This window comes from Hyaena hyaena, unplaced genomic scaffold (assembly GCF_003009895.1).
Source record: "Hyaena hyaena isolate Hyena2069 unplaced genomic scaffold, ASM300989v1 scaffold_694, whole genome shotgun sequence".
NCBI classification, from domain to species: domain Eukaryota; kingdom Metazoa; phylum Chordata; class Mammalia; order Carnivora; family Hyaenidae; genus Hyaena; species Hyaena hyaena.
The window spans coordinates 878,120-894,434 of record NW_024081327.1 but is presented as its reverse complement, the minus strand read 5'-3'; the positions used below and the strand labels follow the sequence as shown (position 1 = coordinate 894,434).

The 16,315-nt window shown below is 34.8% G+C and overlaps 1 protein-coding gene across 1 annotated transcript in view; it reads right to left on the bottom strand.

Annotated features, from left to right (window-relative positions):
- PKHD1 (PKHD1 ciliary IPT domain containing fibrocystin/polyductin) overlaps nt 1-16,315 on the bottom strand; it is a 488,222-nt gene that overhangs the window by 145,137 nt on the left and 326,770 nt on the right. The window contains 2 exon segments of the mRNA XM_039217466.1: nt 9,305-9,392; nt 11,823-11,936. Of these exon segments, the coding sequence (XP_039073397.1) occupies nt 9,305-9,392; nt 11,823-11,936 (202 nt within the window).

The window sequence follows — 16,315 nt, the reverse complement described above, 5'->3', positions numbered from 1 at the left end:
GCACTGTTGGTGCAGATCCCAATATGGGGCTCAAATTCACGAACCCTGAGATCATGACCTGAGCCAAAACCAAAAGTCAGACAGACACTTAATCAACTGAGCCACCAGGCGCCACATAAACTGACTTTTAACATAAGAAGACCATAGATCAATGTTTAAAGAAATGGTTTGCATAAGGTCTGTGAACTTTAGTTAATACTATCCTAACATCAACTTGCTGGATTTTATAATGTTTAGGTTATGAAATATATCAACAGAATGCTGAGCAAAGGGTACATGAGAACACTGTACTATTTTTGCAACTTCTTGTGATGCTTCAATTATTTTTAAAAGGCTAAAAAAAGAAGTCTCTCCATAAAATGAATGCACTATGATAATTATGTATTATTCATATAAACTCATTAGAAACATCATGACACATACTAAAAAATTTGGCTTTTAATATTTCTATGATAGAGAACACTAGAATACAAGCAATGGAATCAGACAAACCATCTTAAAAAAAATAAAAGTCCCAAGAACTCCTAGCTTTATAAGCTTGGAAATTTTACTTAACTTGTCTGTCCTCAGTTTTTGTATCTGTAAATGCAGATAACAATACCTGCCATAGCACTGAGAGGTTTAAATGAGATAGCGTACTTAAAATGTTTGGTAGATAACTGACACAGAGTAAACCCACATTAGAAGAACTCGAAAAATGGTAGCTAGTTACCATAAATAGTTTTCATTTATAAAATTGAATTTCTTTCAAAATAACCTATAGATGACTCTGAATTACGTTTCTAACACAATCTTTAAAGAAAAATTCATTCATATGGTTCTTGCCAAATTCCAGCTTGCTAAACCTTATAATTTAAGTTTCCTATTTATCTCGGCTTGAAATGCCTACTTCACAGATCCTTTTGGGTATCAGGCACGTCAAATTCAACATGACCAAATCTGAACTCATAAATGTTTTCCCCAAAATTTAATCCCCTTTTCATAAATGGCACCACCATCCTTCTCTGCAGTCCAGAAACCAAGAGAGCCTCTCACCCCGTACATCTTATAAATTTTTATCTCCCGTCTCTGTATCTGCCCACTTCTCTCCATTGGTACATCAGTTCCTGACTACAGGTTATAGTCTCCCTTGCTTGGACCTCCTAAGTGGTATCCCTAGATCCATTTTTGATGCCTCCTGTTGTCTGCACTGTACCTAGAATGATGTTTTGTGTTTTTAGATATATAAATGTGATCATAAGCACTAATTCCTATCCATACTATCCTCTTAGAAACTTATGAGTTGTACAATGCTCTTGGAGGGTAAAAACTAAAAATTATTATTGCCAGTAACTATGTCCTGACCCCTAACTACTCTTTGGAACTATATTGTGTTTGGCCCTTACTCTCCATGTCAGCCAACCTGACCTGCCTCCTAGTCCCTTGTGTTGTCCATTCTTTCTTCCATGACAGAATCACTTCTTGGGGCTCTGCTTCTCAGTCATCTATCTGTACTGACTCTACTTTATTTCTTTAAAGAGAGCAAGAGGGGAAAGAGGCAGAGGGAAAGAGAGAAAATCCCAAGCAGGCTCCATGCTCGGTGTGGAGCCTGACATGGGGCTTGATCCCATGGCATCAAGACCTGAGCCAAAATCAAGAGTAAGCCACTCAACCAGCTGAGCCACCAGATGTCCCTTCGTCTACCAACTTTTAAAGATTTAGACTGGTCCCAGATTCATTTACAGGCTCCAGAGTTGTCTTCTGTCGGTCTTCTTGATCAGTGACACTAGCTGCTTCCTGGATGACTCCCATCATTTTCTACAAGAGCCCTAAATTACATAGCTAATTGTCTTCTTGACATCTCCAGTTGATGTCTCCCACTTAGCATGTCCCTGCCATCTTCCACTTTGGCAAATCTGTTCCTCTTCTGCTCTTCCCATTTCAGTGGCTGTTTTCACCATCCACCAGGTTGCTTAGTCAAAAATTCTGAAACACTTCCCTCCCCTCAACAATCAGTTCATTGGCCTATCCAGATAGTGCTCTCTCTTCTTTCCATCTCCAATAGCCTCCTCCATAGTCCTAGCTACCATGATATTTGGCCTCAACTGGCCTTCTAACTCATAGCTCAGTTTCTGCTCTTTTCCCCACCATTCATCATCTTTAGAGCATCCAGAGTGGTTCTCAGCACATAAGTCAGATTCATTCTATCATTTGCCCTCTATAAACTCCTCAGTGATTTTCCCTCTGACCTCTTACACCTAAACAAGATATCCTGTGACTTGGCATCTACCATGTCATATCACTCTCCCCTCTCTTCATTCTGGTACGGCTATAGTGATCTTCTCTGTATCCTCTATTCCCCAAAGGCCACCTCAGAGACAATGCTGGATGTCCCTTCTTCATTGAGCACTCTAGCCCATTCTCATCAAACAGCAGGATGCCTCCTACTATTCAGATCTCAGCTCAAAATTTTCTTCTCCAGACAGGTTTCCCCTTCCCATTTAGTCTTAAAGGGTATCCCGTACACTTCGCAATTATTATTTTTTTTTATTGTACCACTCTGTTGTTTTCCTTACTAAAACTTTATAATATGCAACTATGTTGTTTATATTTGTGTATTAGCTTCTTTATTGTCTCTCTATAATGATATAAACTCCCAGAGGATAGTCATCTCTCCATATTTGCCTCTACATATCCAGTACTTAAGCCACATCTGGCACATAGTAAGTACCCATCAGACATTTGTTGAATGACTGAATGCTGTTTGCTTTCATTGGAGTACTCTTTCCACACACACCCCACCCCACTTTGCTTAATCAAAGCCCAGTCATTTTTTAGTTTCCATCTCTGAAATCACTCAGCAGGGAAGCCTTCTCCAATCTCCATTACTGCCTCAAGATCCCATATTCATGCTTTCAGAATCCTTTAAAGCCCTCCTTCATAGCATTTATCACATATGTATTTTTATGTTTGCTTTATATTTATTTCATTAATGTCTGGGTGCAGAGACATACCAATTTTTACTTGTATTGTATCTCCAGGCCATAACTCAATGTTTGACATAGGATAAAATTAACGAAAATTGTGCTGAATAAAAACGATAATGTTCAAAGATAACAACTACTCTATGAAGAAACTCTGTACATGGAAAAAGCACACCAGAGCAGTACCTGTCATTTCTCTCAAGGGGATCCTTCCTATGCTGTATGTCCTCCCAGACATTTCTTTATCCACATAGATGCATACATAAATGCTATTTTAGTTTATTTGCAAACATAGTCTAATATATAATGTCAGCCTGAATGCCCACATCTCCTCCCCTTTGTAAATATGGAATTTGATCTTCCCCTTTGGTAGTGAAATATCTTTAAACAGTGCTTAATTTTGTTTTAATTAACATTTATTTCAACCCTACTAGGGAAGAACATTTTTCCATATGCTTCTTAGTCAAATATATGTCTTCTTTTGTGGCTTGTGTATTCAAACTCTTTAATGATTACTCTTCTAGTATGTTCATACTGCTCTCCTTTTATGCCTAAGTATTCTTTACATAAAAAAAATATTAGCCCTCCATCTGTACTATTATAAATTGCAAATATTTTCTGGTTTATCATCTGCCTTTACATTTTTTAATTGGCATATAAAAATACTGGTTTGTTTATATTGTCAAATCTATGACTTCTTATTGTTACCATTGTTGCATTTCTTATAAGAAAGGTCTCCTTTAGTTTAATATTACATAATGTTTACTTAAATCTTCTTCAAATAATTTTATAGACTTTTTTATATTTAATTTTTTAATCCATCTATAATTTTTTTAAGTGAAGCATAATTTGAGAATTTAATTTTATAATTTTCCAAAATGTTTACCAATTACTCCAGCACAAGTCAGCAACTAAACTGAAATGCTAATTCATTCAAATTCTAAGTAGTAACACATATCTGAGCCTCTTCTCTTACTAGGCATTCTCCTGTTTTGGTGCCAACAGCAAAAAGGTAATTATTCACATTAAAGGTATATATTTTTTCTAAAAATAACTGGTAATGTTGGCTATCTTTAAGTGTTTATTATTCCAAAAGACTAAGACTTAGAATTATTGAATCAGATATCAAATGCACATATTTGGCTTGTGATTAAAACTGCATTAGATTTGGGGCACTTGGGTGGCTCAGTTAGTTAAGGGTTTGACTCTTGATTTCAGTTCAGGTCATGATCTCGTGGTCCATGAGTTTGAGCCCTGCGTTGGGCTCTGCTCTAAAAGTGTGGAATTTGCTTGAGATTCTCTTTCTCCCTCTCTCTGCCTCTTGGCAGCTCCGGCTGTCTCATTTTCTCTCTTAAAAATAAATAAACTTTAAAAAAATTTGCATTAGATTTTAAAATACTGAGTCTTTCCATTAATATTATGTACCACCATTTATTTTAATCTTCTTTTATGCTTACTAGTGCTTCATAGCTTTGTTTCCATCGTTCCTATAATTTTTATTGTTTGTTTCTAGATATTTTAAATTGAAATTTAAAATGGGATTTCAGGGGCGCCTGAGTGGCTTAGTCGGTTAAGCGTCCGACTTTCTCTTAGGTCATGATCTCGCGGTTCGTGTGGGTTCGAGCCCCGCGTCGGGCTCCGTGCTGACTGCTAGCTCAGAGCCTGGAGCCAATTTCAGAGTCTGTATCTCCCTCTCTCTCTGACCCTTCCCTGCTCACGCTGTCTCTCTCTCTCTCCCTCTCCTGGAAATAAATTTAAAAATAAATAAATAAATAAAATGGGATTTCACATTAAAATGTTCAAAAGCTATTGATTTGTGCATTACTGAATGCAACTGGTAGTTTTTCATATTCTCCAGTGGTCTAGGACAAATATATATAATCTACAAATCTGATGATCTACAGACTGATGATTTGGATTTCTTTTAATAGTAACAACTAGTGCATTTTTTTCTTGATTCTGTTAATAGTAACAACTAGTGCATTTTTTTTCTTGATTCCATACATTGGCTAAAACTTTTATAATAATATTAAATGACTGTTATAATACACAGTAATTTTTAATGTTAGTGATTCCATAAAATAAAAGTTGCTTGAGACAGATTTTTAATTATGTGCTTTACATCAGTATTTAAAGCAGTGATTTTCAACTAATGGCTAAACCACTCTATTAAAAGACATTGATTTAAAGGAATATCCTTGTAGTCTTAATTTACTGTTTATTCCAAGAATGCAAGCTGAATTTTATTAAATGTGTTTCAGTTTTGTACCAAATTGATCATGTTCTTAATCTTTTTATATTTCGCTTCAATAAATTATACCAAGGAATTATTTCATTTTAAACCATTCTTCTTTACTTGAATAAATCACACTCAATCATGATTTTTTTCTTACCTTATAAAACTATTGGATTTCATTTGTTGCTGTTTCACTCAGGATTCTGTCATTTTATTTATACTTCAGTGTTGCCCCCATTTTCCTTTTTTCTTCCTTTCCTTTTTTTAGTTCTTAGCAGCTGTTTTAAAAATTATTTTATGCTTGCTTCCTAATTAGTTGAAAAACTTCCTATAATATCTATTCTATGGAATAGATCATATAACATAAAAAGTGTCTGATATTTGAATAATTGAAAGAATTTGTCATAAATTTATTGAAGCCAAATGTATTCTTGGAAACAAATCTTTGGTGACTTCATGTCTTTTGCTTTTATTTGTCTCAGCTATAGTCTTCTTTAGCCAATTATGATCATTTATATTCCTACATATAATTTATATTTTAAAATTTCAGAATGGCACTCTACAATATATACATTTTAATATTACAATTCTAATCCCTTTGGCATCTGTTATACCTGAGTCATCATTTCTGATTTTACATATTGTTTTCTTCATATAATTAAGGTTATTAAAGATTAAACCATTATCTCTAAAAAAATTTCAAGTCTACTAATTTCCTACTTTCTAATTCACCAATTTCTGCCTTCATCTTGCAGGAATTAATTTCACTAGACTTACTAGTTATTTTGTTTATGGTTTCTCCTATTGACAGCTTACTTTATTTTGGTACTTTGTTATTCAAAATGAAAGTTTTTAATGTGAAGGCATGTTGGCCATCTTTCATGCAATAATATCATTATTGCTATTTCCCTAGCATTCTGCTGCTGAAGTTTTCATCTCTTTGATACAAAAGTTATTTAGGAGAAGGTTTATTCTTTCTTTTCTGCTCTTTTATCTTGCAAGAGATTAAGACTGTTGGTTAAGATGTTATTACCTTTACATTTATTTTATTGTGATCATATTCTACATCATATCTGTTAACTAAAATTTATTTAAGTAATATTTAATATAAATTTTAATATAAGCATTCAGTTATATTTATATTCTGGGATAAATTATATTTATATTCTTTGTATATTAACCTAGTTTAAAGGTCAAAAACTGAAAGAAGTGAATGTCTTTCATTACCATCTTTTTTCTGTCAATTTCTTCATTTTTTTGAGATCTACTTTACATATTTCTATATTATGTTATCTGGTATAAAACTTTCTTGACTACTGGGGTCTTCCTAGAGACTGAAGTCTTACTAATATAAAATGTATTTATTTTATACATTTAAGTTTTTCTTTCCTTATAACTTTGAGTCTTTTGTTTTTATTTTAATGATAAATTTTATCCAATGAATTCCGGATATTTAATTAAATATTTAATTAAGATATTTTTTCTATAGTGGTTTTGCTTTCCTCTAGCAAAAAGAGTTGTGATTACATGTTGATATATAATCTAATGTTTTCTATACAGGGTCATTTTTAACAATTATATTTTCTTTTTATAATTGGAAGATATATTCTTTGTTGTGTTTTTACAACTTCTTTATTGTTTTAATTCTCTTACTATTTAATGTTCTTGTGTTTTTGTACTTTGCTATTTATTTTATGGTTTCTTTCATTCTCTTATCTCTTTGGTGATTTGGAAGGTATGTATCCTGGTTTAAATTCTGCAAGAACAAATTGACTCATCTACTTTATCTGGCATTCATGCCCCATTGCCAGTTTCCTATGGCCATAGTCCCAGGTTGTAAACCGAGAGTTTTATCTGAGAATTATGACCTGTAATGATTAGTTTATGTGTCAGCATGGCCAGGGCATGGCACCATTATTCTATTAAACACTAAAGTAGGTGTTGCTTTGAAAATGTCCTGTAAATATGGCTAACATCTATAATTGACTTTGAGTAAAGATTACCCTCAATAATGTAGATGGGCCTTATCAATCTATATTGATAGATAAGTTAGAAGGCCTTAAAAGCAAAATTGAAGTTTCTGTGAGGAAGAAGAAATTATGCCTCAAGACAAAGCTTAAGAGTTTTCAATCTGCCTACAAATTTTGAAATTATGAGTCTTCATAAGCATGTGAATCAATTTGTTGAAATACATCTCTTTACATATACTACTATATGCCATATAGTATACATATACAGACATGACCTATGGGTTGTACATATTTATATAAACGGAACCCTAATACATTAACTTTTCAAATTTTATGTAGTTTCTTTTGTAACAACAATTAGACTTTGTCTTATTTTACAAAACATATTTATAGAATTATGCTTAACTTATTCCAATGTTTACCTTTAAAATATGGTTTTATATACCTTTACAGTATTCCTGATTTTTATTTTTATTCATGAACTTTAAATCTGTTTAATTTCTTTATTAGAATATTTTTGGGGGGCACCTGGGTGGCTCAGTCACTTGCAAGCATCCAACTCCTGATTTGGGCTCAGACAGCAATCCCAGGGCTATGGGATCAAGCCCCATGTCAGGCTCTGGTGCTGAGCATGGAGCCTGCTAAAAATTCTCTTTCTCTCTTCCTCTGTCCTTCCCTCACACATGCACACTCTCTCTCTCTAAAATAATTTTAAAACTTTAAAAAAATAGAATACTTTTTTGAAGATTTTTCAGTTCTTGAAAAGCAAAAAAAAAAAAAAAAAAAAGCAAAATATTTTTTTTGGTTTTACATGTAAATAGCATTTAAGCAATGTCCAATTCTTTGGTCAGATTTTTTTCCCCCTAAACATGTATACATTTTACACCACTATCTGCCTATATTTAACAGTATAGAGAATTCTAAGGTTAACAAGGTTTATGTTCCCTTCTGTTTTACTTTGTTCACTGCTTTTTCTTGCACTGTATGTATAACAATCATTATTCTTGTTGTTGATTTCTTCAAATTAAATGTAAGTATTCCCAGGTTTGCTATGTATATTTTAGGTAGAGGTTTCATTATTCTTTCTACTGTACTTACTCTGGGCTTTTATTAAAAAGAACAATTACTATGTGTGCTTGCATACCTTCTCTTTCAGAATTGTTTTCTCCTGAACTTGTCTTCTGATTTCAGGTAGATTCCATCAGTGTGTTCCTCATAGTACCTATGCTTTTTGGGCAGTGGTGATTTCATTCTTCACCACTTCCAGTGCATCATTAAATTCTGTTATTGCATTTAAATTCCATAGGATTCCAGCCGCCTGGGCGGCCCAGTCAGTTAAGCATCTGACTTCAGCTCAGGTCATGATCTCACAGTTTGTGAGTTTGAGCCCCCCACTGGGCTCTTTGCTGTCAGTGCAGAGCCCACTCAGATCCTCTGTGTCCTGCTGTCTGCCCCTTACTTGCTCTCTCTCAAAAATAAGCAAAAATTAACTAACTAACTAACTAACTAACTAACTAACTAACTAGGTAAATAGTCCACAAGATTCTTCATATGCTTCATCTCAATCCTATTTTATTTATCTATCTCTTAGCCAGCTATCATCTCAACTCAGACTATTATGACTTCATCTAGGCTCTCATACAATTTGTATTTCTGAAGATTTATTGATAGCAGTAAGCATGTATTATCTAAACTTTACTCCTTAAATAAACTTTAGTCCCCTCTGCCTTTGGTTGTTTTATTCTACATTGATTATGTTACAGAGATTTTTAAAAAACTTTTTAGTGTTTATTTAATTTTTGAGACAGAGACAGAGCATGAGTGAGGGAGGGAGAGAGAGATACACACACACAGAATCCCAAGCAGGCTCCAGGCTCCAAGCCATCACTACAGAGCCCCACACAGGGCTCAAACTCATGAACTGAGAAAAAACCTGAGCTGAAGTCTGACACCCAACCAACTGAGCCACCCAGTCACCCCTACAGAGATTTTTTAAAATCTGTCCCTTATTTTACCATTTATTCACCCTTGAGTTTTGATTCATAATCTAAAATTTAATTTCATGTTGTAACAAAACATGAAACAAGAGCAAACTAAACCAACAAGTACATCCCCAGCTTACTCTCATTGCTTACCTCTCGTTGCCTGGGGCGATGTCAGCTGCAAGCCGGGTCCAGGATTTCTTAGGACAAGCACCGTGAAGCTGGACTTTCCCATATACCCCTGAAGGTAAAAGGAGGAGCCATTGGAAAAGAAATTTCAGAGGAATTAAGGCCACCTAAGGAAGGCTCATTAAAGAGATTATTGTGCAAGATATGTTGTATAGAATCTATATATAAAGATGTCCATCTTGTCAGACAAAGAATATTTAAATTCTTCAAAACTTATTCTCATTGTCTCAAAAGCTATAGAGAAATGAATGCTACACCACATCTAGTAATCTAAAAGTTAGGAAATAGACCACTCCAATGGCTAAATGGTTACATTCCACCATTAAGTGACTCCAAACCATTTGCAATTCTGGTGGAAGTTAACTGGTTTTGATATTTTATGTTATTGGCTTCATTTTCCAAAAGGCAAGGGTAATTTTATTCCCTGAGGAAAGGGGTTTGGTGCTATTAGCTTTGTTTTCAGTGGTTGGACCTCTTATTTTTTTGTATTACAGATATCAAAGGATAGATCTCTAGCTCCTTTGTTTCAAAATATAATTTATTTCAGGCTCATAAATTAAAGTCTTACCAGGAACATGCTTGATGCAGTCCAGTTTTATTCCTTTAGGTCTTTCCTCTTATGTGTTTTATTGCCATTTAAAAATCACATGAAACACAATTCCTCATATTCCAGTGGTCTCAAAATGTTTTGAGCATGAACCTAAGCAGTAACAAAATTATGATCATGTATTCCTAATGCATGTGTATTTATTCATTTTTAGATAAACATACACATATATGAATATCTTCACACATATTTAAATAGAAGTTCTAATATTTTCTTCCTGTACCCAAATGGATTGTCTGTATATGCCTGGATCAGTACATAATATATTATTGCAAGTCACTAATCATGATATCTAAAGATTTCACAATTTTTTGCAGAAAGCATATGAATAAAAGAACTGAATACCAGTAAGTTACAAATAATATGCCTTGTGTTTTAATCCAATGTAAACAAACAAAAATCTCAATCAATTAGAACCTAACCAACTATTTATGTCATTATCTATATTTTTTTCCATACTCTAGTTCAGAAAGTAGTTTAGTTTAGTCATAAAACTAAAAATCAGGAATAATGAAAATGTAAGATATTCTAACTTTCAATACATGTCCTCCTGGAATAATCAATCTTTCATAATGATAGTCATATATATATGACTATCTCTTAAATTTTCAGATGATATCATCATCATCTTAAAAATATTCCACCTTTTTCACTAATGGCTAAGTAAACTAGGAAGAGGAAGAATATGAAGTGATTTAAGGAAATGTCCAACAACGAAGATTTTGGTGAAAACCAGTTAATTTCCTTAAATTTGAGTTATGGAGAAAGCTAGATTGATCAGACTAGTAGATTTCTTGATCATTTCCAATCATCAAAGATTTACTATAAAATGACACCATTCCTTAGTTGTTTTAAGATAATAATAGTTAAAAAAATTAAAATCTGTCATTTACTTATGGTATCACAAGATTTTGAGCATATACTGCAATATTTCATTCCTTATTCAACTTAGTGTCAGAGAAATTTTCAAACACACTAGCTTGGCCATATGGGTAGAGTCAGTCAAGGATTTAACACAGGCATCCTTTTGCACTAAAGCAAAGTTTAATCCAATGTGGTACTGTGCAGAACAGAGTGGACACCACACGGAAAAATAAATGGAATGTTCCTGTTATCCATCTAGCAAAAAAGTAAAAATATTCTTGAACCTCATATTCTTAAAAAGATAAAAGCACGTGTGAAAAATCCTTTGGAAACAATAAAGCCCTATCAAAGTACAGCACTATCTGGCAATGGTTATACATTGTGAAACTAGGTTATCAAACTTCATACCATCCTAACATAATTGCTTCCATTTTTCTGCATTAAGATCTTAGAAAATTAGTAATGCCATACAAAGAAAGTGAGAAAATGCTAGCATAATCAGCATCTTATACTCCACCTATCCCTTAAAATGGACTAACTATGTGGCTTCACATCCTAGTTGTATAAGCTTGGTCCCAGTCTCTATGCTTTTACATAGGTCAATTTTCAGATAGGATTTGGTGTTGTGACAGGATCAAATAAAGAAACTGTCAACAGTGTTTCTTAGAAGCCTATAGATCTATCAGTTAAAAAATTTATCAACAACCACATAATATTTATAGTTGATAACAGACTCTTAGTCCAGGCTTTGGTGTCTGACCACTATGGATATAAATCTAAGCTCTGACACTATAAAGCTGTGTGGCATTCTGCATATTGTTAATCATCTCTGAGTCCTATTTTTGACATCTATAAAATGGACACTGTTATAGAAGACCTGGTAAGTGAAATAATAAATATAAATTATCTAGAAGAGTGCCTGGAATTTAGTAGATGTTCTATGAATGGCACTTCTCTATCAGAAACATAATTTCATTTAATTTTTAATAAAAAATAAGATTATACTCCTACCAATTGTTCCTGGATCAACATGAATTCCATTGAAACGGTCACAGAAAACTCCCTCTGAGGCTCTAAGGAGAATCAGAAGCTTTTGTTCTTTTCCTAAAGGATTTTCCAAAGTACCTGTTTACAAAGAAAAGTCATTTAAATTAATCTGAAATTAAAAGAGAGAGGAGGGAATTGTGATGTAATTCAGAGAATGCAAAGTAGATGCAATCATGTAGACTATACAAAGAGCCAATGGTCTCATGATGAAATAGGAAAAAGGGGGAAAATCGGATGCAGTAAACCTCTCTGAGGTAGAATGGATTGCTGTTCAGCAAACATTCACTCTTCTTTCTCCATTAGGGAAGGGTATACTTTCCTGAACTACTACAATTTAGCCTGGTCATGTGACCCGTGTTAGCCAGTGAAATTTAGGTAAGAGTGACAGTAATACCAATTCTGAGTTGATGCTTTAAAATACTTTGCAAGTTTTTACCAGGTCATTTGCTACTATGTTCCCTGTCTTGAAAGGAGAATTCCTTAATAACACCTGGTGCCTGAATGAAGACACATAAGCGGCAGACCTGAATAGAACACAGAAGCTGCAGCTGATTCTAGTATAAATATTTGCTGTTGTAAGCCACTGAGATTTGGGCAGTATTTGTTACACATAATTACGGCCAAACCTGGCTGATACACTGTCTATGGCCGGATCCCCAAATTGCTTTACATACATTTAAGCATTTAATCCTCATGGCAACCCTGAGAAGTTATGATTCTTTTTTTTTTTTTTAAGTTTACTTATTTTGAGAGAGAGAGAGAAAAGGGGAGGGGCAGACAGGGAGAGAGAGAATCTCAAGCAGGCTCCATGCTGCCAGTGCAGAGCCCCACATGGGGCTTGATTTCACAACCCATGAGGTTCTGACCTGAGCCAAAATCGAGTCACACTTAACTGACTGAGCCACCCAGGCTCCCCGTAAGTATGATTCTTATGTCTTACATTTAAATATTCATACATAATAAGGCTAATAGGTTAAAGGACTTGTCCACATTTATCCAATTAGTAAGTAAGAATCTGAATTTGAACAATGGTGAATTTAAACAGTTTTTTGCCAAGTGATTTATTAAACATGTACTGGGTCTTCTTCTAAACCTAAATTATTGTAGCAGCCCAAGGAGAAAATCCATTCAGGCTATGAAGGTCAGCATTACTTTTGGCCTTATTCCATCAATGCAGACAGAGGAATTTGGTCACTTTAACAGCATACGAATTGTTTGGGGAATTTTGCTGAAATAGTCTGAGTATTGACCTAACAAAGGTTATTTACTTTAGAAAATACGTCTTAAGGTTCAGAAAGTATTACAAAGAATTAGTTTCTCAAGAAGCAGCTGGTGAGAAGAGCAACCCCAAACTATACACTGAATAAAACAGGTTGACAAAGAATATCTGTTAACAAATGAGACTTTCCAGTTTAGAAATTCCTGAAAACAACTCAAAGTGAGGTTGCTAAATACAGTATGAAGTAACCGGCGAACTTAAAATTGCCTGGTTTTCATTTTTCTTAAGTGGTCTTTCAAGAGGCATAAAATCATTCTCCTCCATTGGCATTCCATATATATACATTCCATATATATATGTGTATATATATATATACATACATATACAAACACCTGGTTAACCAAAAGGTTCCAGTGTGAATCGTGACTTTGCAGCCTGCTACATCTTTATAGTCTAGCCTACCCAGCCATTAGTCTAGGAGGCGCTGTTGAAAGTAAGCCTCAGAGAGGTAAATAAATCCGTCTGGAGTCAGGCAGTGAGTCAGTGGGCAAAGATCAGACCCCATAGCCTGTTTTCCCTGTGAATTGCTGGACTAAACTGCTGTTCCACGTAGGAATGCCAGTCCTCAGCTGAATGACTAATGTATCCTCTCGGCCAGTACAAAGATGTGCTAGAGCAGAAAGAAGGAATGCAGGGGTGGAGGAGAATGTTAAGAAAACGTGTGTGGTGTAGCTCTTATCTGGCAGTTTTAAGTCTGTCCAGTAAGCCATTTTCCAACTGTGCTTTCATTTATTTCACGGAGGGTAGTTTAGATTCTTGGGGGGGAAAATGGCCTAGCTCTAAACAGATACCAGAGAGAAAAAAGTAGGACAGTTTTTGCCCTAGAGAAATGTATGCAGAGTCCCACAAAGAGAGTTCAGCGTTCCTCTAAAATCAGAGATTAAATCAATTATGCAACCCCAAACTGCAGCACATGTGAGCTTTTGCAGACAGTCTGGGCAAAATTAGTCTCTGCTGTGATATTTTGGTATCTGAAATGACCAGAGTTTGAATTTTTTGTTGTTTTTGTTATGTGGGGGAAGGGGAAGACGGAGTAGGGACTTGGTAGAAAGAAGGCAAGAATGACCTAAGAGGGAAAAAAAAAATTATGCTATTTTAACAGTAAAATGCATCACCTCTTGAATTTGAAAAAGCTGTGAATGGGAAGCCCTAAAGGCCAGGCTCCTCTCTTATTTTCAGATCTAACAATCAAAGAAAGGTGAGGGCTCTCTCACCAGTTTGGGCTTTGTCCCTTAATGACTGGAGCCAGCACTGAGAGAAAGCTCTGGAGATAATACAGTTCTTCTCTGGTTTCCTTTTTCAAGTTGCTTCAAGCATTTGTCAACCTGGATGAATTTAGATACTCATAATGGAGGGGAAATCATTGCATTGCGTTGCAGACAAGCCAGGTGTTTTTGCAACCATGATTTCACTCAATTCTTCCAACCCTCTGACAGATTATTGCTGAGGAAACTGAGACAAACAAAGAAAGGTTAGGTAACTTATCAGAAATTGCACAGCTAGTAAGTGGTGAGCCTGGGCTTAGACTTAATAAGTACCGTCCTAAGACACAAGGACACAGAGGAACAGGAAAGAAGTAAAGGGAGGTTGCCATTACTTAGTGTGATGGTGGGCAATGGAGGGGAACAAGATGTTCCAGATGCAAAAATCATCTGAGGAGATGGAAGAAAATAAGTTCTGGTATACAAAAGATAACTGTTATAAAGATTTGAGGAACATGGTACAAGTGGATTCATATCTCCATTGCTGTCCTAACACCTGGTCATCCCTCAAAACTTGGCTTCACTGTAATTTATCTCTAACATCGTCTATGATTCTGAATTAGATGCTCTCTCCATTGCATAAAAACATCCACACCCCTTGCTCCAATAGTTCCTCCCACCCCATGGAGCCTGTCCTGAAAAAAAAAAAAAAAAATGGAATATGCACAAAGATGATTTCCCAAAGTTCTTTATAGCAGTGTTATCTATCTAAAATAGGAAACAATTGAAAACACTTTGAAGTAACAAATGATTGGAAACCACTGTCTATTTAGATCACCTTCCTTTTTCCCCAGTTTCCTTGACCTGCCTGAAAGCTGAGTCATGTAAGTCCCTAAGCAAGCCAAACCCCAGCTCTGATGCCACCTCTTTGGGGATCCTTCCTTGTCAGCTAAGACTGGGTTAAATGGCCCCCTTCTAGGCTGTCACAGGGTACATGGCTTATGTCAGTACATCTGAACAGTGCTGTAAGTCTCTTCTTTCTACCTGACAGTCTCCTTGTCTCTATAGCAAGCTAATTGAGAGAAAAGACTGTGTACTGCCAGTAGAGTTCATTTATATTTGATCATAGAAATGACGAATTAGGTATTTTAACCAATCTTTTTGCAGAAAACAGAAATAAAGAGGATTACTCCAGAGTAAAAAAAAAAAAAAAAAAAAGACCCATTTCACTAATACTGGAATGACCGTAAGCATCTATGTGCCTAGCATCATAACCGCAGAATAAAGAAAGCAAAAACTGACAGAATTACAAGGAAAAATAGATATAGCTATAATAACAGTGGAAAAGTAAACATAAATGCTCATGGAATAAACAAAAAACAGTAAGGATATAGCAATTTTGAATACTATTGGCAAATCTGACATAAGAGTCACAGATGGAAAACTAGACCAAAAATAATTTGTATCACTTTCAGACATGCACAAGAGAGCCACAAATGTTGATCATATAGTGACACTAAAGCAAGTTTAACAAATTTAAAAGAATTGGAGTCATAATATATTGTTGCTGACCACAGTTCAATCAAACTGCACAATTCATATTGGGAAAGGTCTATGAAATGAACTGTATTGAAATAAAGATTTTCCAATCATCTAGAGATACTATTAAGAAAGTGAAGAAGCAAGCCACAGAGTGGGCAAAGATATATGCAATACATATAACCATCAAAAGGTACATTCTAGAATATATAAATGACTCCAATAAATCAATATAAACCAGATAATTCATTATTTTAAAAAAGGGCAAGAGAACATCTACTTCACAAAACAAGATATCAAATAGACAATAAAATTTTTTAAAGTGTTCAGTCATATTAGAGAGGAGAGAAATGCAAATTAAACAATAACGAGATCCTACTATGTACCGGCTAGAATGGAATTAGGTTTAAATTAGCTGTGTATTTATTTATAAACTT